Consider the following 26,378-nt stretch of genomic DNA (forward strand, 5'->3'; position numbering starts at 1 on the left):
TCCTCAAGGGCAGGGACTGTGTCCGATCCATGATTCATCCGCATGTCTGGTGCTTGCAGCATGGGGCTGAGACAGAGTGGATTAAGGTTTGCTGAATGAATGAATGAATGAATGCATGAATGAATGAAAGCCTCAGGCCTGCGTGGGCTGAATACAGGCCAACAGGATTGTTCTCGCTCACCCAGAAGAGCAGAAAGGTGGGCCCCAGGTCAGGCCCAAGCTGCAGGGAGGAGACAGCAAACGCTGTCCATCACCCTGAAAGGGAAGAGGGGTTTAAGAATGGTATTCCCATGGTAGAAGGAGCAGGATTCAGGGTCTTACTGTGGGGGGAGGTCAAGGCTGGGTTCCTGGCTGGTGGTCTCAGTGGAGGGAGGTCACACAGGAACCCAGGGAAGGGAGGGTTTCATCTTGCCTCTGTTTATCTTGGGGGCCAGGGTATATATTCTGCCAAGGGGAGGGGAGGACACCCCCGTTCCCACATCTGGCTGTGGGATACATGGGCTTGTCCCCTTCCCTCCAGCTTCTACCCCCTAAAGCCCAGCTGGAGCCCCATGCCCTGCTCCACGCCCGGCTCTGGAGGGGCCCCAGGTCTGTGTCAGTCAGGTGATCAACGCACAGTAACCTCCCCGGAAACATTCATAAGTTTAATCCACGCCAGTAATAAAATCGCATTACATTTCTCATAAAATAAATGTTCCCATTTATATACAGAAGACAGACTGTACAGGCCCAGCCCGGCCCCAGGAGGGGTCACACACAGACGGGCGGCAAGGAAGGGCCGTCCCTCCCATCGAGGACGGACGAGTTCTAACCGGCAGGAGAATGGCCGGCCGGGCGGGCGGGCGGGCAGGCGGACGGGCCTGGAGGCCAGGCGCCGGGCGTTACTGGACCTGGGACTCAAAGGTGCCGTTGAGCTGCCCCTCCTCGTAGTCCATCTGACACAAAATCATGTTGTTCTTCAGGAAGAATCTGTCTCCCACACAAAATCTGGAAAATCCAAGCAGGAGAGAGAGGCCATGGAGGGGTCCTAGTGGACGGTGGGGGCTCCAGACAGGCCCCAGCCCAGCCCAGGAGGTGGACCTGTGAGAACGGAGGTCCTGGAGAATTTGTTCCTTCAACTTTCCAGAAGGGATCCCCAACGTCTCATAGCTAACCCGGTCAGTCACCCTCAGCCAGGCGCTATAGTCTGGGGTGTAGGACAGACAGACAGACGAGTCTGGGCCACAGTCAGGTCTTCCCTGGAGGGGTGGGGTTGGTGGGAAGGTGTAGGAATAACCCACCCCAGCCCCGGAGAGGGAGAAAGAAAGAGAAGGGCAAAGAAACAGAAAAAGACCGAGAGAGGAGAGAGACGGGGAGGTAGAAATGGGGAAGGAGGAAGGGGTAAAATGGTTGATTTTTCTATCCTTCTGTTCCTTTCTCCGACTGAGGAGGATGACTCAGTGAACCTCTTCCTTTGAACAGAATCTGTAGGCTTCCTGGAGCCTCCTTCCAAGAGGAGGTGACCCTGTGCCACCACCTTCCCTCCCACCCAAAGAAGGCCTTGCTTTGCTACCCCCACCCTTCCAGTCCTTCTAAAGTATTGGAGGATTCAGCCCTTTCCCCAAAGATGCTCCGGGGTGGCTAGGCCTTTAGCCAGACCCCAGGGTCATAGGCCCAGTCCCAGCAGATCCCGATCCAACCACCAGGTGGCACTGCAACTTCACGGAGCCCTCTTAATGGAGGTTCCGTCCAAGCCCCCAGCGATCCCCTTCGGTGTTCCCTGCAGGTCCCTCCGGACCTCATCCTCTGGGGACACTTGCGTGAGCTCCTTCCTGACAGGGGGGCTCCTGAGAAAAGGGCTCGTCCTCTACAGCTAGGTCCCCAGACAGGGCTGAGGGGTTCTGACTCTTTCGGTCCCCGGGGCCTCCCCACGGGGCTAGGACACTGTGTAGGGATCAGAAAGTAGCTGGGCTGGAACCAGAATCACAGGAGTGAGCAGCCGTTCCCAGAAGGGAATGGCCTTCCAGGCACAGGAACACCGTCTCACTTAAAACGTACATACATGCACACACGTATGGCCGACAGGCAAGGGCCCAGGGTGTGTGTACAGACCCCTTGTACACGCGTTTTTAACTGTGTCTGCACTCATCCTCATCCGTCATGCACACACAGCACACACGTACCTGCCTCGTTCGTGCACACTGAGAAATGCACACGTGTGCACGACACAACATACACATGCAGTGAGCTCGTGCACGCGTGACCCAGCACAGTCGCACAAATCCGCACACGACAGCGCCGGAGGGCACGCACTCGGCTACAGGCTCAGGCATACACGGAACACACGCACGTGCATGCTCAAGACAGTGTGCCACACGCGTGTACACGCAGATCCCGCCTGTGCACGTGCACCCCAGCGCGCAGCCCGGCAGGCACCCGCAGGGGTCGGCTACGGTGCGGCTCTCACCTCTGGTTGCAGAGCTGGCAGGCGAAGCAGTCGAGGTGATAGACGTTGTCCCGGGCCCGCATCACCATCTCGAAGGCTGGGATCAGCTTGCTACAGGCAGCGCAGTTTCCTGTGGTGCCGAACAGCCTGCCGAGGGAAGGGTGCGGAGGGCTCAGGGGCTGCCGCGACCCAGGGCCCCACGGGTCCCTCCTCCTGCGGGCTCAGCAGCTGGGCCTGGGCCGGGGGGAGGGGGGGCACACAGGGCAGCTTCGCGACTCTGCTAAGAGATCGGGCTTCAGAGAAATCAGCCCCGCCACCCCGGGAGGGGAGAGTGGGGGCTCAGGGGTTGGAGGACACTGCCCATCCCTGGGCTGGGCTGACAGGGCCCCCCTCCCAGGCTCCCACGGGGATCGGGCTACTGGAACCCAGGGCCACTGAAGAACACTGCCCTGGGCCACGAGCGAGGGCTGCAGTCACAGAAGCACGAACTCAGGGGCAGTCTGCCGGCCCTCAGGCTGGTCCAGGGTCTCTCTGAGCCTCGGGTATTTTCACTGTAAAACGGAGACCAGAGTGCATCCTTCGCAGGCTTGTGGTGGAAACTTCGGTAAACTCAGTCACAGACCCCTTCGTGCACGCCTCTACAGAGCGTGTTTGCCACACGCCGGGCACCGTTCTGAGGGCTGTACTAGGATCAACCCATTTAATTCTGACAACACCCCTATGGGGTGGTCTTTTTCTGTAACCAACTCACTGGGTGACTTGCCCAAATCCCTTTTTCCTTTTCCTGGATCTCAGTTGATCCTTTTCCAACAGAGGGTGCTGAACTAGGTGATCCTGCTCAAAGATGCTTCTAAAATAGGACCGATGCCCAGCGTTCCAAGACATTTGACACGAGGCCTCTTGCACGCAGGCATTCCCTCCTCCTAGCTGCTGGCGGCAGAGCTCCCAGGATGGGGCGCTCACGTTCTCCCCATGCAGGCCGATCTCGGGCTGGGTGTGCCAACGGTCTGAGCCAGCCAGGCTCCTCCTTGCTTCTTTTCTGCACCCTGGCTGAGCAGGCCCCAAGTGAGGCAAGGGGGGATGAAAGGCGGGCGAGAGACCCTCTAATCCCTGATTTGTCCTGCTCAAGCCCAGGCGCCTGCTTGGCTCCATTATTCATCAGCCTCAGCTGCCTGGTGGCTCAGATTAAGGCAGACAAAGACTGGGCCACGACATCTGCCTGCCAAGGGGGGGGGCCTCACTGCCCCCAGTCCACTGCCTCCAGTGGCTGCAGAGGGGGCAGGCTGGGGACGGAGCGGCCCAAGGAAGCCCCACCCCCACCCCAGCCCACTGACCTACCTGGCCCCAAAGTCACTCCTTGGCCTCTGCCAGAGCCCAGAAAAATACACCTTCATGCTCCAGTAGCTGGCAGGGCTCAGAAGGCTTGCGGGTGCTTTGACTCTGCTGACAAGCCCACCGGCACTGTGCCCCCCGCCCCCTCCAGGTCCTGGGGACTCATCTGTCGGTGTGCCAACTCTCCCTAACCTGGGAGGTTCAGCCCCCAGGGGATGTCTGAAACCTTCCGACTTGGAGGGGAGTGTGGGGGCTCAGGGGTTGGAGGGACCTTCCAGGTCATCGAGGGAGCAGTCCCCAGAAATAGTCTTCCTTGGCCCCGCCTCCTGACCTCAGCCCCCTCCTCCGGCCCAGCGAGGAGCACTGAGTCACAGATCCTGGATTATTGCGCCACTTAAAAAACTTCCGGCTGAAGGCAGATGTTGAAAGAGAAGGTGCAGGCAGGTAAACCTTAGGCTCTTCCAGAAAGTAGGGGAGCCTCTGCTGATAACACTGCCCCCTACCACGGCCCAGACCTGAGCAGAGGGAGGCCCCCACGAAGCCCTTGCCCGACCTATTAATTAATGCAATGGGCCTTCCTTCCTCACAAGGCCCAGCCACCACCACCCAGCCAAATGTAGATGCTGGGTCTCAGCCAAGGCCCCCACTTTGCGGCCTCCTTCCAGCCTTGCTGATGTCATAAACGGCCTAAGGGAGGGTTAATTGGGGAAGACAGCCCCAGGGAATAGGATCCAGGCTGTGGGGGAGGGTGGGTTGGCGCTCCAAGGAATGCGAGCTGGAGAAGCTTTAGTTCATACTACTCACGGAAGGACAAACTGTGGCTTGGAGAAGGTCAGAAGCCAGAGGGTTCAGAGCTAGTTCAAACCCAGGGCTTTAAGCTCTGACATCAGTGGTCCTTCTCCCAGGGTCTGGCTACTTGACGGACGCCCCAGGCACCCACGTTGTCTAACGCCAGGAGACTTCACCAGGCAGGAGGGGCCCAGGGAAGTCAGAGCTTCCCCACCTGCTCCTGGAAGGCCTCTGCAGTGTCCCCTCCCAGATTCCAGGGACAGGGTGGGTCAGAAGGACCTGGCAAAAACGGGCAGAGCCAGGCTGGTGCCCTTGGGAAACTTCTCTCAGGTGCCCAATGGTTGCAAAGGCCGGATCAGGCCCTGTGCGGGGCACTGAGCTGAGCAGCTGACAGCGTGGCTCTGTCTTCGGGGCTCTGCGATGTCTGGGGGAGCAGGGCCGGGCCAGGATAGCCAGGGATGAGTACCAGGGCCTGGGTCTAGAGGCAGGGGCAGAGCGGTGCCGGCCCAGGAGGGGGGCCGGCGGGAGGCGCACCTCAGGTAGTCGCGTCGGCACAGGATGAGGTTGGCCTTGGTGTAGAGGGTGGAGCCCACCTCGCCCAGGCGGCAGTCACAGCACGCGCACTTGAGGCAGTCCTCGTGCCAGTACTTGTCCAGCGCCTTCAGCAGGTAGCGGTCCTTGATCTTGCGGTTGCAGCCCGCGCAGCCCTTCTGCTTGCCTTTGGGCTGGACGGAGAGCATCGGCACACCTGTGGATGGACAGACAACACAGATGGACACGGGATGGACTCTGTGGCTCCGGGCCTCAGGGCCCATCCCACTGCTTCCCCCTGTTGCCCCCTCCGGGGTTGGGGTTCCTCCGCAGCTCCCCGCCTGGCCCCGGGGTCCTGTCCTTTGAGCTGCCTGACACAGTCTGTTCCCCCGGCCTGCGAAGGTCCCTCCAGAAGCTGTAGGCAGACTGTGGAGCCCCGCATCTGCTAGATGCACGGCACACACGGAGCCCCAAGGCCCAGCCCCCCTGAGCTGCCCCCCCCCCCCCCGGCCACTGCCTCCTGCGCGGTCTGCTCGACGGGAGGCCTGAAACTGTCCTCATGCAGCCACCATCTGACTGGCTCCTCGGTGGCCCTACCAACTGAATCTCACCACGGGCTGGGGTCCACTGGAACACCCAGAGTGAGACCTCCTGACAGTTCGTGCCTTGGACCATTTTACCCTCAAAAGTCAGGCTACAGCCTCTTGGCTTACTCATGTAGAACTGTGGCGGCATCAGGAAGAAAGTGGGACACCCCATGACACTCCCAGTGGGGAGCAGGCACTCTGGGTCTCCTGGCAGGAGCGCCAGGGAGGCTGCGGGGCCGGTCTCCTTGGGGCTCTCCTCAGGAATGCTTCTAGCTAGATTCAAACTTCCTACCTGCCCTGGCCTGAGGGTGGGGTGGTTCTGAATCTCTGAATCCTTGCTCCTCCCACCAGGATAAGAGTCTCGGAGCCATGGGCCCCCTCCCAGGGCCCATGCATGCTTCCTAACATACAAGAAAAAATACAAAGGGCAGGAATTTCAGCATGCAGTTTACTGGAAGGAGAGGTGACCTCCCATCAGGCACGTGTGTGCACACAGGCATAGCATGTGCCCCTCTAGCCCCCAGCCTTGGGGCTACACCGAGTGACCGCAGGGAGCAACAGTTGAGGAGGAGGTGGGGACAGAAGTCATCCTGAGTCTGGACTTCCTGTGTGGAGCCCTGAGGCCTGAATGTGCTGAAGGCTGCCTGGGAAGAAATGCAGGAAGTCTCAGAGTCCAGGCCCTGGGGGCAGCTGGGGGTGCCTGAGAACCCCTCATGAAGACAGTGGGGTGGGGATGTGCCCTCCCTGACCAAGGCTCATGTGCATGGGGAGTCCTCTCTGGAGGGGACAGCCCACCCCTTCCTGCCTCCCTGGCTCTCCACCAAGCCCGTGAAGTCTGCCCTCCTCCTGACCCCATCCTCTCCAGGGGACCCCAGCGCTCTCTAGGGCTCTGGGTTCAGTTCCCACTCCCTGGTATCCCTCCTATCCCTGCCTCCTCCCACTGCCCTCAGCCCAGAGTCTGAGCGGCTTCCGTCCCTTTCCCTCTTCCTGACGTCTGACCTTTCCTCAGACTTCAGAAGGGAATCAGCCTCCAAGGGGCCTCAGTCTCAGAATCCACAGATGTCAGGTCAGAAGGGCCCTCAGAGCTCTTCCAGGAAAATGCTCCAAGGCAGGATGGGGAAACTGAGGCACAGAAGCTCTGAAGATAAGGTCCAGAGTAAGCCACTCATCATCCAGCTGGCCCCGGGGGTCATCCCCCTTCCCGTGCCTTGCTGCCTCTTCAGATCTCTCTTGGGGAGGGGACCCTCTAGGGCTCAGGAGCAGCAGGACAGGTGACGGCAGAGGCCCGGCAGCACAGGCCAGCAGTGGACTCTCCTCCTTCCTCCTTTCTCCAGTCCCCGCAGGGCCTGTTAGCCGGGATGCTTGCTGCCTAATTTCCTTAATGCAGCTCTAAAGGTTAATTGGTCTGAGAGAGATGAGGCTGAAGGTGACTATGTCCTCAGGCCTGCCTGTGTCTCCTCCGGCAGGGTGCAGTCTGGTCACAGAGCTCTAAGGAGGCCATGGAAGCCAGCTGGGGAGCGGGCATCCCTGAGAGCTAAGGGGGCTCTGAAGGGTTCCTTCCAAGGCCGGGCCTACAGGGAGGAACCAGGTGTGGGCAAACAGGGGAGTGGTCAGGAGAGCTGGATGTGAGTCTGTGGGTCCCAGGGTGGGACTATCGTCCCTGGGTGCCATGGAGGGAGCACCCAGCCGGCACGGCTCCAGGTGCACACGCACAGCTTGGAAAACCTCAGGCCCGGCCTCTAGGATAGCCCCGCCAAGGCTGGTTTTCCCCTTGCGTACTGCGTACTGCGCGGGCCGCAGGCCTGAGCCCCCCATCCCCGCCCTCAGGGCTCTACCCTTGTGCTGTCACTAGCAGGAGGTGTGTGAGGAACTAGAATACCCACACGCCGGGGATGCACCCAGACCCACTAAGTTATACAACGAAGTGAGGAAGGGCCCCAGCGCTAGAAGTGTCTGTCCTGCTCCGTCTTCCGTCTGGTATGGCTTCTGGACAGGCTGGCCCTCTAAGCGCAGGCCCTGGCACGCCTAGCCGCCAAGCCCTCAGAGCTGTGATCTGTAGCACTAGCTGGAAGGGCCTGGAACCTACAGGACCCAGGGAGGCCGTGAGGAGCGCAGCCACACACTAGCCCAGGTCCCCTGCATCCTGCCTGTGTCCGGGCTGGCTCTGGCACACAGCCGGGCTCGGGAAGTCCTGGGAACTCTGCTTCCTGGGCCCCGGAGAACTCTTAAGAAGCCACAAGGCTTCTGCCAGTGTCTGATGTCCACAGAGGCACAGACCTCGGGGGCCAGCGTGGCTAAGGGGCTCCCGGAGCATACGGGGACCTCAGGTTTTCTCTGTCTGGAAAGGCTGAGGTCCTGGGAGAAGTCTGACTCACCCCTCCCTTCTTTACTGAGCACCCACGCTGTGTCTGCTCTCTCACTGGGCCCATTCAGGAGACCTGAAAACACTCCTGGAAAGGCAAGGTTTAAACGGGGCATCTCTGGTCTCCTGTTCCCCAGATGGAGTAAGACGATCCTCAGAGGGTCAGGGCTCGCCCTCCCCGCTGCCCTGCCTCCCCAGCCCCCACCCAGCCCGGCAGTCAGCCCCGCAGACACCTCTTCCCTCCCTCCCTCCCCTGCCTGGCTCTGGGAGCTGAGCCTCGGGCCGTGCACTTTCCATTAAGGAGATAGCATCCCTTTGCTGAAGTCCATTTGGGATCCATTTTAGTGTTATCTAAAAATCAAATCTACATGGTAATCCTTTTAATGTACTCCTGACTTTAGAAAAAAAACAGCTTTGCACTCCTTCAGGAAAGGTTTTAAAGCATTACCCAGTAATTACTACTCACCCATGAAAACACTGATACTTTACAACGGACGGTGTTTGAGCCTGCCGCACGCGTGGGCACACGCTCAGACACACATGGGACCCAGCAAAATAAACCGGTTCACGTAGCCTGTGTGTTCCCCCTCAAACTCGGTGTGGGGGGAGATGCCATTCGAGGGGAGAGAGGGCAAACCCCTAGCCCGCCTCTATGCCGGGCAGGCTGATGGGAGAAGCAGGCAGCCTCCCAGTCTGACTCATCTGGCTGCCAGACACTTGCTCTCAGCTCTGTAATCTGGGGAAAAGCCAGACAGTCCCAGTGACCGGGAGGGACTGCCAGAGGTCATTCAGCTCTTCCTGCTCCCACCCTCCAGCCAGGAGAGAAGCCCTCGTCTTCACTTGGACCCCACCCCCACCCCCCACCACAGGGGGTCTGCCAGGCCAGACTCAAGTCCTCAGCAATCCCTGCCCAGCTATCTCAGGCCAAGCTGCCCCCTATATCGGGCATGTGAACTTCCCCAAACTGCCAAGCCCACCGGCTCCCAGTCCCCCTGATGCCTCCCTCTGGCTTAGACAGCAGGCTGAGCCCAGCTGGGAAGCACTTCCGTTGTCTCCCAAAATCTCCTCCAAAGCCAGTCCTCCACCATAGAATGCCCACCTCACCCAGCCCCGGGTCACTCCAAGCTATGCCCTGCGCCACTGTGGCCACCACTGGCACCTCCAGCTGGCATCTGAGGGCCCCTCCCACATGCCAGCTTGTCCCGCTTGGCCCTGCGGGATCTGGTCCCTGCAGAATCCTGGAATAATTATCCCTCTCCGTCCTGCAAGTGGACCTGGTCTGCTTCCATCCCAGCACCTTCCCTCCACCACGGCTCCAGGAAGAAATGGCCTGTCCTACCCATCCCCCTCTCCACCCAAACTCAGAGTCAGCAGTGGGGGTGAGGCGCAGGGCATAGAGCTTGAACGGACAGAGCCTGCTTTCCAGCCTGAGCGCTGTCCCAAGGAGCTGGAGGACCTGAGCAAATCCCTCATCTTTCCGACTTGCTTCTGTGAAACGGGAGCCAAAAACGTCTTTTTCCACACAGATGACGGTAAGGACAGAACAAGGTCATGCATAGGAAGCCACAGCAGTCTGGCTTCCAGGGCGGACGGACGGACCCAGGAACTGGGGAATATTATTAATATGCATCCTGGGATGCCTTCCCCCTGTTCTGACCCTTGTTCCCTTTTTGCTTTAACTTTTTATCTTGACACAATTTCAAACCTTCAGAGAAGTTGCAAAATAGAAAGAATTCCTGTACACCTTTTGCCTAGATTCCCTAAATAGGACCATTTTACCATATTTGCTTTATCCTTCTCTGTACATCCACCTATAATTTTTTTCCTGACTCACTTGCGAGTTGGGTTCAGACATGAAGGCTTATGCTTCGAAACACTTTGCTGTGCATTTCCTAAAAGCAAGGGCATTCTCTCACAGAGCCACAGTACAACTAACAAAACCAGGAAACTAGCACCGAGCTAACACTCTTAGATAATGCTATTGTAATTGGTCAGATCTGACCGATTCCCCCAATCATATCTTGTATGGCAAAAGAACATTCTGGATCGTGCGTTGCGTTCACTTGTCAAGTTTAGTCTACTTAAATCTGGAAGAACTCCTAAGCCTCTCTTTGTGTTTCAAGATACTAGCATTTTCGAAGAATACAGGCCGTTTAGAGGGTATCCTTCAATTTGTGTTTGTGACACCTTTGACGGTGTGACTTTAATTCCTCTGTGCTTCAGCTTCCTTTGTTGTAAAACGAGTATGAAAACAGTGCACATCTCACAGGGTTGCCATGAGGAATAAGGGGTACATGTACGTGAAGTGCTTAGGACTGACGTGGGGCCCGGCAGTCAAAAGTCAGCTCTGAGTAGTGTCGCCCCACCCGGCATTAGTCGCAGCTCCATCTCAGGTCCCTCAAATGGTGACGACCACTTACGTTGAAGCAAATACATCATTTGAATGTGCCGCCCTGGTGAAAGTCACATAGGCACCGGCGAGGGTCCAGCGTTACCCAGAGGACAGTCCCGCGGTCGCAGCAGACATGCGTAGAAGGAAACAGCCCCGCCCGTCTGACGGGCAAGCAGGTGAGAAGGCATCACTGTGGCAGCTCACGGCAGGCTCCTCGGGGGCCACCGGCAGGTGTCACCTTGGCATTTCTCGCCATGTCTGTATGTGTCTCAGTAGTGCTTCAAAACCTGTCTCCACACACCACAGCACGGCCACCCAGGGCAGTTCTGGGGCTCCCCTGCCTCGCCAGGGGCACGCCTTCTCCTGGTGCCTCTGGAAGGGAAGCTGAGCTCGCCCGGGGCTAAGGGCAACTTGCCGGGAGACAAGGCTGACTGTGCTAGCGGGGCTCAGGTTCTCAGCGCTTGGCTCACAGCCGCCTCGTGAGATAGCTACCATTGTTATTCCCATTTTACGCATGGGACAACTGAGACCCAAGGAAGGTTCCGACCTGTCAGGGGTCACACCGTTAGTACGGGACAGAGCTGGGATTTGAATCCTGGCAGTCTGCCTTCGGGGCCCAAGCACTGGCTTCACCTGCCCTGCTGTCAGGCTGCGTGCTGTGGACCTCTGAGGTGCTCGCGGACCCAGAAGGGAGGCGTTACATGTCTGCAAGTATGCACAGCAGCACACGGATACTTGTGCGTGGACACGTGATCACACGCATGTACGCTGGCTCCACGAGAGGTGGGGCTGTGTTGATTCTCCCCACGGTGGTTTTATTCCACAGCCCAGCAACGCTGGCATCCAGCAGGTGCTCGGTATGTTCTGCGGAAACACACATGCATGCATCCGAGCACACGCATGATGGGCGTGCTCACGTATCCCACACACCCACGCACAAGCAGTCACGGGCACCTGTACTGCCTTTTACAAAACCTTTCCAAAAAGTAGATTGTAGCTCAAAATCGAGCTCTCGTTTGAGCAAAACCCACGAGTAAGAGGCCTGGTACCCTGTTCTCAAGGGCACCTTCCCAAGGAAATGGAGGAGCGAGAGCCCCTGGGTTTTACCCGCAGAGGAGCCACGGGAGCGCTGGTGATTCTCCAGAAAGGCAGTCCCGCACTTGGCACGCACCCTCTCGCCAGCTACCGGGGGAGTGGGGGTGGGGTGGGGTCTGCGGTCTTTGGGAATCTGGGTCACGGTCAACCTGCAAGGTGCTTGTGTGCCCACCTGGGCCCGGACCCGGGCCTAGAACGGTGGAGTAGGGTCCCAAACAGAGCCAGCCAGCGGCCCCCCCACGGCATCAATCCTGTTTAATAAGGAAATTTGAAAGTGTAATCTAATTCTGCTAGAATCTCCTTAAATCTCGTTTTCTCAGAAGTAACTTCATTTCGCACGGACACATCCAGCCTTGTGAGAAGGCCTCCATTTCACACCAGTTTTATCTCCACAATTTCTCGTCTCACTGCACTCCTATCCCAGAGCCTTGCCATGCGGCAGGCGAGGCCTGAACTAATAGCATTTCCTACTCATTTGGAATCAAAAGCCAACGAGAACAACTGTTGCAACGCGTGGCTACAGCCACCTACAGCACGCTCATTACCACCCCTCCGCGCACCCCTTTGCAGGTGGCGTGCTCATTGCGTGACATGAGGGAGAGGAGTCGGGCTCCCGTGGCCTCCAACTCCCCATGGGGCCAGGGGAGGGATGCTGGGGGTGGTGGCCGGCTCACTGGAGGACTGGCCCCTCTAGTTCCGGCATTGCCCCGCAAGGGGGTCTGGGAGAAGAGGCAGGCGGTGTAGACGCGAAGACTGTGGGTCCTGCAGACAGACAGCCTTGGCTTGAATTCTGGCTCCATCACTTCCCAGCTCTGCCTCAATTTCCCTACCTGCTAAAGAAGGACAGTCCACTTTGAAGAATTATTCTGGGGCTTAAATTAAAGGATGTGAAGTACAATGTGTGGACATGAAGTACAGTGTTTGATAGAGTGGCTTAAAAAAATCAGCTAAGGGGCGCCGGGGGGGGTTCAGTCAGTTAAGCGTCTGCCTTCCGCTCGGTCACGATCCCAGGGGCCAGGGATCGAGCCCCGCATCGGGCTCCCTGCTCAGCGGGGAGTCTGCCTCTCCCTCTGCCTGCCGCTCCCCCTGCTGTGGGCACTCGCGCTCATTCTCTCTCTCTCTCTGACACATAAATAAATCTTTAAAAACATCAGCTAAGAAAAATGATCTAGGTGTTATGATCCAACAATTCTCTTCCTAGGTATACCCCCACCAGAAATGACAGCTTATGCCCACCAGAGGGGACGTACAAGGATGTCCAGAGCCGTTTTCTCTGTGACAGCCCCAACCTGCAAACAGTGCCCATCAGCAGTAAAACGGATAATACACTACTGTACACAATGGACTGACACACAGCCACGAAAAAGACGGAATCACGGATACACATAACAACACGGATGAACCAGACAGCATGATGTTGAACGAAAGAAGCCAGACACAAAAGGGATATACCGTATAATTCTATTTATATGTATTTATACGTATTTGCCAAACAGGCAAAACCGATCTGCAGTGAGAAATGTCAGAATAACAGTGTGTATTATCACCTGGCAGGAGGTGTGAGGAAGCCTGGAGAGGAACTGGAAACGCCCCGGTCTTGACCTGGGTGGTGGTTAAAGGGGTGAACGTAAACGCAGAAGCTCGCTGGACTGAACTTTGAGACTTGTGCATTTTACTGATATATGTTACACCGTCAAGAAAAAAATAAAGAACTGAGGTGGACACCCCTTGGCCGGGACTTCGGACACTTCCTCATGAAACCCACCACTTACTCAGCACTCGCTGCGCCTGTGATCTCAGGGACTCCTCATCTTCACTCTGACATCCTAATGATGACCCCCGTTCACCAGACGAGGAAGCGGAGGTCTAGGGAGGTTCAAGCCCTTACCCAAGGTCCCACAGCTAGGAGGCTGCGGGGCAGGGACTGAAGCCCCGCCGGACCGACTCCAGAGTTCAGGTTCTCGTCCAGCGCACACCCTATGGCTTCTCTGCACAGACTCGTTGAGGAAGGCTCACCAGGGCGGCATCTGGGTGGCCTAGACGCCAGAATGATCCTGGGGTGGGAGCCGGGGGGCACGCCGAGAGCAGCGCCTGGGTTAAGAGCAGGAGAAATGATGGCCCAGGCAGGGCACAGTCCCCATGCTCTGGTGAGTCCCAGGCCACTTCTGCTCCCTTGCTGGTCCTGCAGAAGCTATAGCTGCTGTGGGACCTCGGAGGGGCTTCGAGGCGGGGCCAGAAAGGGAACAGGGACCAGAAGGGCCATGTAGAGGAGACCTAAGATGTCTGCATCACAGCCTTGAGAGGGACAAAGAAGCCTTGTGATGGCACAGGTCCTCAGGTGGGTGGGCTGAGCTGTGAGGGGAGGGCTGGGGGCCCCAGGCCCAGAACCCAGTTGCTGGGGGGCCCTCAATCAACAGCCAGGGGCTGGTGTGTGAACAAGGTTAGGGGGGAGGGAGGGGGACCTAGAGAGGGGCCCAGCTCAGAGTGAGAAACTGAAAGGAGGTCCAGCAATAATTGCCTTCTCTAAAGTGTTAAGTCCCTCCCCGTTTCCACAGCCCACCACAGTAGGGCAGGTGGAAGCACCAGCTGGGGCTGTCCCCATACACCTGTGGCCACTACAGTCACGTTTAACTGCATGACAATAGCCTCTAGTGCCTCCTCTGTGCGGCAACTCTCATCTTCCTGATGACCTGGAGGTCAGAGAAATCACGGCAACCCGCGGGAGGGCAAGCCTGAGAGGGGCCAAGCGGGTCAGGAGCCAGGCCGCCGCCCCACCCCCTCCCGCTCTAGCTCCTTGCTGGAGGCAGTATGGCCTCATCTTTTTCCAAAACAATGAGGAAAGTAAACTTCTGCTGGGACCCAATCTGGTCCCCCACAAAAGAAGACAGTTCTAAAGACCTTTGTGGGGTACATCAGAGCAGGACAGGCCTCTGCCCCCCGTGCCCCCCAGAGGAGCCTTTCCCTACGAGGGTGTATTTTTGCAGCATGTTTTGGGGGATCAGACCTCCTTAGGAATGGTACGTCCTAACGCCTGACCCTGCAGTGACCTTCTAGTATCTGGAGGTGAAGGGGCTGCGGAGTTTCCCCGCACACCTCACAGGCCCTCGCTGTTGAGGGGAGCCAAGCCCAGCACAGCCTGGTGTCTGGTGATGACTTCAGGGGACCCGGTCTAGACCTTGCAGGGGCCTACAGGAGGCCCTGGGCCAGGTGCAATCTCCTGCCCCGACACACAGTGTGCGGCCGTTCTTTAGGGAGGGGGCCTTAGAAAGGTCCGAAGCTGTGTGTGCTCTTTGGAGTCTGTCATGGGAATGACGCCTCAGTTAACTGCACAGTTCGCAGCAGGGTGAGTGCAGGCATTCTCTGGTTGTTCTGTAGGGTCCCAGACATGCCTCAAAAGCAGGAGGCCCAAAACGGCACCCTATCTCTCCTCCCTGAAACCCGGCCCGGGCACCTGTACCCCAGGCTTCCCCTCATCACACCAACACCGTCCTCCCCCCAGATGCTCAGGCCAGCGACTGAGTCACCCTCAGATCTTCCACCATCTCCACTCCCTCTCCCCTGCTGATTCCCACTTCCCAGCCTGCCTCTCCTCTCCATTTCCAGAGCCATCACCATCTTTCACCACACTATCAGCATAGCTCCCTACCAGCCTCTCATGTCGACCATCTACAATCCATTCTTCGCACAGCAGCTACAGAAATCTTTCAAAACAAAGTAGGTCAGGTCACTGCTCAGCTTGAAACCCTTCCGTAACTTCCAGTGGGCTGAGAATAACATCCACCCTCTTCAACAAGCCTATGATATCCTCATGCGGTCTGGCCCCTGCCTCCACCTCCCATACTGTGCGCCAGCCACATTCCAGATCTCCCTCCTGCCTCAGGGCCTTTGCACATGCTGTTTCCCCCCCTCTCCCCAGAATACCCTTCTCTGCCTCTTCATGTAGCTGGTTCCTTCTCATTCTTGGGCTTCAGCTTAAATGTCACCTTCTCAGAGAGGCTCTCCTTGACCACCTCATTTCCTTACTGAAATGACTCCCTGGTCATTTCCTTCTGAGTTTTTAAACACAATTTGTAACTGTTTTACTTTTTTTTTTGTGATTGTACTTAAGACAAATGATCGGTCTCTCTCAAAAGAATGAAAGCCTCACAAAGGCCTATTTTGGGAGTCCTGTCTTGCTCACCACTGTGTCTCCAGCACTGAGCCCTATAGCAATCACTTTTTAACTATCAGTTCAGTTAATGAATAAAGAGACTGAGCAGAATCTATCCAGATATTACTGGTAAAGAGTCTCCCGGCCAGAGGGGGCTGATGCAGACAGGCAGGCTCCCCAGAGATGCGAGCCTTCATTGGGCTTGTTGCTGCCCCCTGCCACACACCACTGGGCCTCTGCAGCTGCGTGGCTCCATAGCAGATCTGACTGTGGCAGTGCCCGGGTCATGCCTTCCTCAGTGTGGAATTCTGAGAGGCCCAGCCCAGGGCTCCAACTGAGAAACTACAGCTCTTTTGCAAATAGAAGCCCTCTACCCCCTAGATCAAGGGGCATTAATCCTCTTCTTCAAGCCCTACAGATCTCTGAGGAATGAAGTGCCCCTCTGAATGTCCCTTTGCACATAAATACTCCATCCCAAGCCTCAGGGAGGGGAGGAAGAGCCCCAAAGTTCAGTCACCTGTGTGATCTCAGCGGCTCAGTCTTTCCCTTTGTGCCTGTGGCCTGGACACCCCTCATCCCCTGGCACAGACCTAGCCTCCCCTACCCCCCACCTGCGGGTCCTTTTGGCTTAGGGATGTGACCACTCTGCCCTCCCAGCCAAGTCTGAGCCTCTGGGGGCCCGTGGGAAGAAAAAGGCCCCGAAGGTTACTACAGAAGAACCCCGGGCTCAAGCCTTTCCCATCTGTAGCCTCCACCAAGCCCTACCCTCTCCTGGGCTGCTGGAGCAAGCCCCCAGGTCCCTTGGCAGGATGCTGCTTGGAGCTGCACAGCTGTGGGGAATCAGCAGGGAAGCGTCTGGAAGCTGTGCTCCCCAGACAGCAACTCAGCTGCTCCCTGGGCACCCGCAAAGCCCACGTCACCCATCTAATGAAACAGGGCTCCCAAGGGGCCTGCGATCTCCGCAGAGGAGGAGAAGGGCATGGACTCTCAGACGAGTCTCAATTTCACAGCATCAGGGACGTGAGCACCAACGCGCTGAACCAGAAAACGAGAGTCTGGCAGGAGCTGCAGACACACCGTGAGCGCCAGGGGATCAGAGATTAGGGCCCTTCAAAATCAATTTTGAATTCAAACTTTTAAATGTGTTCTCCAGACACAAGGAGGGGACCCTCCAGGCAGGCTCAGCCTAGCCAGATGCTGGGTTCTGCTTCCTTCTCGAAGCATCCAGAACTTATCTGCTAGCCAGCGGGCTGGTTGAGAGAAGGGAGGACGAGGGGGCTAGGAGGGAGGCGCCAGTGCCCCGCCCCCAGGGGTCACAAGGACGGGAGCCTCTTTGGTTCTTGCTGACCCAGCACTAGCTCTGGGGGCTGCCCGAGGCTTCCTGTTGAGACGCTGGGGGCTGCTCCACTGTCCTTTGCAGACCTGGATGAGAGAAGCTGAAGGCAAGGCCTGTGTGAGCCAGATCCCTGTGCACCTCCCAACCTGGCTGCGGAGGCTCCTAGGGCACCAGGGGATGAAGCCATTTAGAAGAAGACCTTGGGAGTCGGACAGGCAGGGTTTGCATCTTAGACCAGCCACAGGATCCCAGAGGCTTCTTGGTTCAGAAGTGGATTTCCCTTCCAGAAACCGGTGGGAGAAAGCTTGCTGTGAGTGCGAGTGTCTTGGAGAGCAGGCCCTTGAAGTCAGAGTCGTCTGCAGCCCCCAGCGCAAAGGAAAAGAAAGTACCCTGCGTGTGAGTGGGTCGGGCAGGCTGGCTGCCGGGAAAGGCAGGGCGGCCGCTGGAGGCCGCGTCACCCAGGGCTGGTGTCTGCCACCAGGGAGCTGACAATCGCGCTGTCACTGGACGGACCATGTGTGGAGTGCGGAGTACTGTTCTGGGCCTGGCACGGTGAGATGGACAAGGACACACAGGGCAGCAGGCCTCATCAGGCAGGTGAGCAGGCCAGACGGCTCAGCCAAACCCTGGGAAAGGCCCCGAGGCCCATAGCAGGAAGGCCTTGTAGGCTCGGGCCAGCAGCGGATGCTCCTGGCAGCTTCAGCTGTGGTCCCCCTGCTCCTGCCTGGGTCCCTGCTCAGCCATGTTTGTTCCTCCAGACATACGGTCGGCCCAGCACTGACGTCCTCCCCATCTCTGGGTGGAGAAGCAGGTCCATGACAAGCCTCTCTGCCCCCAATGACCTCACAACCCCTGCTCCCCAGTTCTCCAAATCTCAGGCCACTGCTTCTTTAAGCCATGCTCCTGAGACGTAAACACAAGTGACTGTGAACTACTCTTCAGCTGAGAGGCGACAGAAGGGGTGGCCGAAGCCTCGAAGCCTTGGGCCCACAGACACCTCCCGGGGAGCTTCTTTTGGAATGAGGAGCACAGGGAAAGGGCTGGGGTCGCGGGACCACATGTGGGAGAGGAGGCCGGGGCTCCCCACCCCTCCCGCCCCCTAGCTTGGGAGTGGGCTGCCAGCTCTGCAAGGGAATTACAACATGGGCCTGGGTAATGCTCCTTTTAGTTACAGCATAAACTGCAGCAATAAAGCGTACCTGGGGAATGTTTAGAGAAAGCACTAATGATTTCTTCCCCAGTGGTTAATAAATTCACTTCCAGATCAATTTGTTCGCGATAGAGCCCGGCGAGCGGAACCCGCGCGGCGGGCACAGCCGAGTGTGTCTTTTTCAGTATAAATGATTTATTACGATGATTAGCGGCACATAAACAATTTAAAATACAACGCTAATTAGTTTGGGGAAGAAAGGAGGGGAAAAGCCACCCTGCCTCTCTCCCCATTATGTTCTACTTCCCTAAGTGTGTACTTTTTAATTAAATCCAAATGTCACAATAAATTTAAAGTGTTTTATTACCACTCGGGGTAAGTAAGGCAGTCATGCAAGCCCCCTCTCAGGCATCTATGGGCCCGGCTGGGGGAGAGGATTGGGGGCACAAGCAGGGCCTGTCTACACACTCTCCCCGAGGCGGGAGCTCTTTCCTGAGTCTCTGGAAATCCCTCCTGGTTTCTGGCAGCCCCAGGCTGGGGAACACAGGGCTGCCCGGGAGACGGCCCACCCATCGCCTTCCTGGCCAGCCCAGGTGATGTCTCCTCCTTAGCGTCGGTCCTAACTCCCCCACCCCACTTCTCCACGGCCCAGCAACACTCTGTACCCTCTCCAAGCTCTCCACCTGTGCTAAGTGTGTAGGTAACACCTTCCGTTTTCCTGGTGGCACGCCTGCCCCTTCATACACAGCATCTCAGCACATTCCCCCGTGCGAGGAGTAGCAATGATGGATCCAATTTTATGGATGGGGAAATCGAGGCTCACAGAGGGGGAGCGACAGCCAAAGACACGCAGCTACAAAGTGGACTTTTGCCCAGTCCTTATTCCTATAGCACCGTTCTACCTCCGAGCTCTTCCCGGGCCACGTCTGCACCCCAATTTCCCAGAGCCCAGGATGGGGCATAAAACGTGGTGGCGGCTGAGGCAGGCCTCTCTGGAGCGTAGAGCCCTGCCTCCCCCAGAGACAGATTTGAGGCAGGAGTTCAGGCAAGGGACCTGGACTCTGATGAGCCCCAGATTCAAGGTCAGGCTCTGCCATCGACCCACAATGTAACCTCAGTCAGGCCCTTTAGCCTCTCTGAGCTTCGCCTTCCCCATCAGCAAAACGGGAACATGACACCCAACGCACAGGTCTAAGGAACCAAAGCAGCTAACGCCAGCAGGGTGCTTTGCCATCCCTGACTTGCTACGGAAATAATAAGCACTAACAAAGGCCCTTACGGTGAGCAGGGATCCATGAGCACCCCATGTCACAGATCAGAAACCTGAAGCCAGCAGGGGAAAGGACTTGCCCACAGTTCCCCCAAACCTTAGCAGCCCAGGAGGGGCTCAGCCCAGCAAGAAAGCCCAGACAGCCAAGGATTTCTGTCTGAAATACTCTGGCACTTCTTATTTGAAATGAAAAACAAATACCCCTCAACACAGAGTTCCCACATGACCCGGCGGTTCTACTCCTAAGTATATACCCAAGAAAAAGTAAAAACGTGCCCACATACAGGTCTTGTACGTGAATGCTGACACCAGCATCACTCACAACGGCCGACGCACGGTAACTAAAATGTGATACATACATACATACGGTGGGGTAGTATTTGGTCATAAAAGGGAAGTACTGATTCATGCTACAACACGGATGAACCTTGAAAACGTCAGGCTAGGGGAAAAGTCAGCCACAAATGCCACATGTTGTATGATTTCACTTATATGAAAAGTTCAGAACGGGCAAATGCATAGAGACAAAACAGATTCGTGGTTGCCACGGAGTCATGGGGAGGGACTGCTAATGGGTGAAGGTTCTTCTCAGGCTACTGGAAATGTTCTTGAATTAGGTAGTGCGGATGGTTGCACAACTGTGACTACACTGAATTATACATATTAAACAGGTTAATTTTGTGGCATGCAAACTGTATCTCAATAACGCTGCTGTAAAGCAAAGCAGAACAAATACCCCTTTGAGAACAGGAGGAACCAGTTGATAAAAAGTCCTAGGGCCAGGGGAGGGTGCCTGACCTCACCAGCAGGCCAGGCCCTGCTTCCCCCATCTCCTGTTGGCTGCTCCCCAGAGCACCCCCTTGCCTCCTTTCCTCACCCCTCATCCAGAAATCTGGCTGAACCCACGCTCCCAGCCCTGCTTCCCAGGAAACTCAGACGCCACTGGATCCACCACTCTCCTCCGATCTGTCTGCTTCCACCACTGCGTTCGTGTTCTGTCTCTTGTTGCAATTTCTGCCTCTTCGGAGGCCTACGCGCTACGCACAAAACTGCGCATGCCCGTGGGGGAGGGTGCCTCTCTCGGACCTTGAGCTGGTCCCACATGGGGTACCAGGAGTGAGGCTAGGTGCATGATGTGAGTAAGGTCACAGTGAGGCCCTCCAGGCCCCCCGGCCCAGGCTCAGTTAAGGAGTGCTGCCCTCTCCTACGGCCCCCTGGGACAGGGGTGTGCAGGCTTGGATCCAGGCCATGGAGGCCAGGGAGGAACTCGGCGAGGCTACCTCTGGGTGAAACGAATACCCCTGGAGAGAGCACACGCAGTGCCCAGCCCCAGCCCGGCTTCCTCTGCAGCTAATCTGAGAGGGTGACTCAAGATGAAGCATCCTGGCCAATAGGGGGCGCCAGGCCGGGATGTGACCCGCACACCCAGCCACCCTGAGTCTGGAGGGATGACCAAGGTTAGGCTGAAGGTTTGGGCACCTCAGGCCTCATCTCAGCACACAGACCAGCCCCAAGGAGAGGACAGCTCTGGTCACTAGAGGAGGATGTCTGTGCCATGGGGCGAGAGGACAGAAGCCCATGTTCTAGGCATGAGGTTGGTTCCATGAGTCTTCATGGCTTCATCATGGGCTGCTGTCTCAGGGAAACGATCCCCCAGCTTCTCCAAACTTCTCCAAAGTCCTACAGGTCCTGCGGCTGAGGGGACCCCTCAGGGGTAAGGGGTGGCAGCCACCCTTCCCTTCATGCAGCCACCATGTTCTCACCAGCTCCTCAGGTGGGCACAGTGCTGTCCAGCTGGCGAAACACATGGAAACATTTTCTCCCGTTTGACCTCTGTGCGAGGACAAGGAGGCCGCTCGGGGCCCTAGCTTCCATGTGAGGAAGCAGGCTTGGGGAGGACACACAGTGTGGCCCAGGGTCACACAGCAGGGGGTGGAAGAGCAGGACTTGCCCGAGATCTCACTGCCAGAGCAAGGCAGAGCAGGACTGGAACCCAAAGCCCATGCTGATTACCTCCCGCCCAAGTCCAAAGAAAGCCACCTGTGCGGTAAGTTGTCGCCCCCTCCTGCAGCTGCTGTTTCTCTTAGAGAATTTGAGAGATTTCAAATCTGCCTGTGCTTGGGCTGATGCTCTGGGGGTTTCTCTCCTCTCGGGGGAGGGAATCCAAAGCCGCTGCCCTTAAGAGAAGGCAGAGCTCCTGGGAGTGTGGGCCCTGGAGAGAAGAGGGTGTGGCCCGAGCAGGACGGAGGCGGCCGGGTGGGTTTCGAGGCCCTGGGCAGCCAGGCAGGGGCAGGGCCACCCACAGATGCTCCTGGGGGTCAGCTCACTGCAGAGGCAAGACCTTAGACTCATTTGCACCACACGGAGGTGCCCTCGGACACAAAGATTCTGTTCTTCTCAGGGCCCATCTTCGCTATACATATAATTAGGGGGCAGACTGTATTAGACACAGATAAGATATAAATAGTTAGCTCTTTCCCAGAATCAGGAGCTTTCATGGAAGCTAGTCTGAGAAAGAAAACTGGCCCAGAGCTAGGAAGGCCAAGAAACTCTTTAAGGACAGATCACATGAAACAAAGGGATTAGGAACTGGCCCACGGGTGGCTGGGCAGGTCTGGACTGGCCGTTTCCCTGCCCAGGTGTGCTCCTGCCTGCCTCAGGCCCATGGGCTTCAGATCATTCCTTTGGAGCCTGGAAAGCCAGGATCTCGGTCCGGTCATGGGGCAGCAACAGAAGAGGAAGGGGAGGGTCAGGGGAAGCCTCAGGCCAAAGCTGGGCAGAGCAAGCAAGGGCCTCTGGGATGGAGGTAGGTGAGGCCAGATTTGCAGCCTGGACCTTCGGTTCTGCCTTGCCTGGGGCTCAACTCTGGAAGTTCAGGCCCTGCTTTATCAGCTAAGAGGCTGCTTTCCCTAGGCTTCAGCTGCCTCCTCTCTGAACACCCAGACCCCCATCCGCACCCTGTCCCCTCACATGCCCAGACCGCAGGCTCACCAGAAAACTGAAGGAAGGAAGGAAGGAAGGAAGGAAGGAAGGAAGGAAGGAAGGAAGGAAGGAAGGAAGGAAGGAAGGAGCAGGGAGCAGTCTGAGGCTGGAGGGGTGGGGAGCGGACACCCTGGAAAGCTCAAAAGGAAGAATGCTCCCCCTCGCATCATGTGCTGTTTTGGCTGCCCCTAATGCTATCTCCTCTGGTTTGTTTTCCCCAGAATAGCTGTGGGATGATATATCTGGTCTTTGTCTCTGGTTCCTGGCACAGAGCTCCTAACACCCTTGGAGCTTCCGGAGTGATAGGGCTATATCTTTTGTGATTCATCGGGAGCCCCTTCTGAGCACACCTGCATTTGTGGTCCTGAAATGACTTACTGTGAGGCCCCCAGCTAGCCTCGGGATGGGGCTGGTCACCAGAAAGACGGAGAAATAGGAGGGTTGGAACTTCCAGCCCTGTGCACTGACAGACCTCTGGGAAAGACTGGGAGGGGGCTGGAGATTAAGCTTTATAAAAACTCTTGAACAAGACTTGATGAGCTCTGGGTTGGTGAATGCATCCAGGTGCCAGGAGGGTGGCGCACCCCAGGTCCCCAGGGACAGAAGCTCCTGGGCTTGGGAACCACCCGGCCAGACCTCGCCCTATCTACCTCTTCATCTGGATCCTACACAGTGAACTGGTCAATGTAAGAAAATGTTTCCCTGAGCTCTGTGAACCTTCCTAGCAAATTCTCTAACCTGAGGAGGGGATCGTGGGAACCCCGATTTATAGCAGGCTGGTCAGAAGTACAGATGACAACTGGGATTTGTGATTGGCCTCTGAAGTGGGGGCAGTCTCATGGGACTGAGCCCTTAACCTGCAGGAGCTAACGCAAGACAGTGTTGGAATTGAGTTAAATTGTAGGACACCCAGTCTGCGTCCACTGCGAATTGGAGAACTGCTGGGTGGTGCTGGAAAACATGCCAGAGAAATACAAATAGTCTTAATTAAGCGTAAGTCTGGGGCACCTGGGTGGCTCAGTGGGTTAAGCAGCTGCCTTGGGCTCAGGTCATGAGCTCAGGGTCCTGGGATTGAGCCCCATATCAGGCTCCCTGCTCAGTGGGGAGTCTGCTTCTCCCCCTCCCTCTGCTGCTTCCCCTGCTTGTACTCTCTCTCTCTCAAATAAATAAATAAATAAATAAATAAAATCTTAAAAAGTAAGTGTAAGTCTGTCCTCCCTTTGGGACAAAACAATCCTTGTGATCCTCTCTGCTCCCCTCCCAACCTCCTTTGCCTATTCATTCATTCACTCACTATTGACTTAACAAATAATTGCTAAGCATCTACGACTAGCAACTAGCCCCTAAGCCGTATATTTTAATAAGAATTATACCATTGATGGCTTTGTCAAAAAAGTAGTTCTTAATAAGCTTCATTAAGTCAGTTTGATTCCTTGATCAATTTTCTATCCACTAGTGTTAAACTAAGATTTTTATTTGCCCCTTCCCCAACTATATTTTACTACAATTCCTTCCCCCAAGACACTTAAAACAAAATTAAAAAAAAAAAATCCTTATTGGAATTATTTTCATTGGGATCGATTATTTTTAAATTTAAAGTCAGTATTTCGTTCGTGATCAGTTTTTGGCTCATATTAAATCTTATGAACTAGAGCTTTTGACACCGTTGAGATTTCTTTTGTGATAATTATTTCTACTGAAAAAATATCTCCTGAGCCAACTTTGGCAGATCTAAATTTTCTCAGGAAGATTTGATTCCTCCGTCAATTTTTAGTCAATAACATATTTTGCCAGGTGCAGTCTTAACTGTTGCCAGTTTTGCTTTAATTATTTCAACCAATTTTGATTTTTTTTCCTGGATCATATTTTTTATTTTTGCATTTTCAATAATATTAATGAGCTGTTATTCTCACACACAGGCAATTTCAGCACCGATCTGATCAAGCGTTCTGAAGATCAAAGAACAGTGTGAAAACATCCATGAGGCAGAAAGGCAGGTCACGCTCCAAGTCTGCGCTGAGTACCAGGTCAGAACCTGGCACCTGAGGGAGAGCTGCCCCCTGCCCTCTGTTCCTCCAGAGCCCCAGCCCCTGCCAAGCCACCTCACTGATGGGAAAGAGCTCCTGGCTGGAGTGAGAGCAGCTGCCTGCAAGAAACAGCTTCTGACTGACAGGCAAAGAGAGGGGGTACAGCCCTGGCATCCCATCGTGGGCTGGAGGCAGCCTCTACTGGGCTTCAGACTTTTCTACTCAGAAAGTATCTCCAAGACATTCAGCTGAGAGAGGACGTAGATGCTTCTTGGCGCCTTAGTTTCCCTGCCATAGAAGGGGGGTAACTAACCAGGGTCCTTGCAAGCCTGAGGCCGTGACTTCCGGTTCACTGGCCTCCAGGCTCTGGGCCTGCTTCGGGGGTCCCGTCTACCTTAGTTGAGGTTCTGGGAACAGCTGGAAATGAAACGGCTCGCCTGGAGTCAAATGTGGCAAGGCCAAGTATGGAAGGCCGGAGGCCACAGATGTTCTCACCTGGGATCTCTACTTCTCTGGCCCCAGGACACCAAGGAAAGACAAAGAAACCCTGTCAGGGAGGTTTTTCTCCTGGCCTTGGCCTCGATACACACCTTCCCCACAGACATGTGTCCACACACGGTACCACCAGGCGGCAAGCAGCCAGCAAGCCCTGCGACGCGAGCGGCGAAGCGCAGACCCAGAGAGCAGACGGGGCCTGCCCAGGGACAGACTGGGATTGGGGGGCAGAGCCAGGCTGTGGATGCAGGAGTTCTGGCTCCCAGCCCTGGGCTCCACCCACAGGAGAGCCTCCTTCAGTCCTGCTCCCATGTGAAGAACTGCTCAAGTGGCCTCTGCCCAGGCCGCCTGGAAGATGCTGGCTCCGCCTGGCCGGGCCACAGCTGGGGAGGGGTTGAGGGCCTCAGTCCAACAGCCGCAGGAAGACTGGCTCAGGGAGGAACCAGCCTCCCTCCCTCTCAGGGTCACCACTGAGTGAGAAGAGATGCCCTTCGGTAGCAGACAGCTGTGCTGCTGGCTCCCATGCTCCGCAAACCTACCACCTGTGAAACAAGGAATCCAGCAATTTCCATCCCCGGCCCTGGCCCCTGCGTGTGCCTACAGTCAGGGCTATTGCCTCTCACCACCGGGGCCAGGGAGGCCTGGAGTGCCTCTACCACTACCTCACTACCCCCCAGGCCCGTGGCAGGCGGAGGCCTGGTTCTCATATGAACTCTGCCAGATACCGACCTGCTGGGCTGTCCTAGGCAAGTGTTCTCCCTCTCTGAGCACAACCTATTCCTCTGCAAAATGGGGCCAGCGTTTGATCTCCCAGCCTCCCAAGGGGCTGTGAGGATTAAATGAAAGGCTTTGAGCCCCCCTGGCCTTCTGTGGTGTGAGGCAGAGGCAATGGGCCTCCTGGGGACAGAGCTGACGTTTCATTGTCTCTAGGGGCAGCTAAACTGCTGGCCACCTGCGGCCAGAGTTTGCTGACCTCTGACAGTAGGCAATATCTAAGACCGTCCCCAATGATCCCGTTTTCTGGAGTTCGGGCCCTTGTAAAATCCCCTACTTCCTGCAGTTCGAACTGGACCTAGTGACTGGTTCCCAAGGAAGAAAACACAGCCACAGTGATGGAATGTCACGTCTGTGATTAGATGTGTCACATCTTACCAAAGACTGGGACTTCCTGCTTGCTAACAGACACTCTCTCAATGGCTTTAAGGAAACAATCTGCCATGATGGAGAGGCCCCCGTGGCACGAAATGAGGGCTGTCCCTGATCCCCAGTCAGCGAGAATGGAAGCCCTCAGTCCAACAGCCCGAGGAGGAACTGAATCCTGCCAACAGCCAAATGAGTGAACTGGGAAGCTCAATCCCCACATGAATCTTGACAGGAGACCACGGCCCCAGCCAACACCTCAATTATCATCTGTAAAAAAACCCTGAGCTAGAGGACCCAGCTAAGCTGTACCTG

The 26,378-nt window shown here is 56.3% G+C and overlaps 1 protein-coding gene across 2 annotated transcripts in view; it reads right to left on the minus strand.

Moving 5' to 3' along the window:
- Nucleotides 1-632: 632 nt before the first annotated feature.
- LMO1 (LIM domain only 1) overlaps nt 633-26,378 on the minus strand; it is a 40,214-nt gene continuing 14,468 nt past the window's right edge. For both annotated transcript variants that reach the window (XM_048217451.2, XM_048217450.2), the window contains 3 exons: nt 5,081-5,294; nt 2,447-2,572; nt 633-987 (listed from right to left, as the gene is read on the minus strand). In XM_048217451.2, the coding sequence (XP_048073408.1) occupies nt 882-987; nt 2,447-2,572; nt 5,081-5,294 (446 nt within the window). In that variant the 3' untranslated portion in view covers nt 633-881. The remainder of the gene's footprint in view (nt 988-2,446; nt 2,573-5,080; nt 5,295-26,378) is intronic.

This window comes from Ursus arctos, unplaced genomic scaffold (assembly GCF_023065955.2).
Source record: "Ursus arctos isolate Adak ecotype North America unplaced genomic scaffold, UrsArc2.0 scaffold_22, whole genome shotgun sequence".
In the NCBI taxonomy this organism is placed as follows: Eukaryota; Metazoa; Chordata; class Mammalia; order Carnivora; family Ursidae; genus Ursus; species Ursus arctos.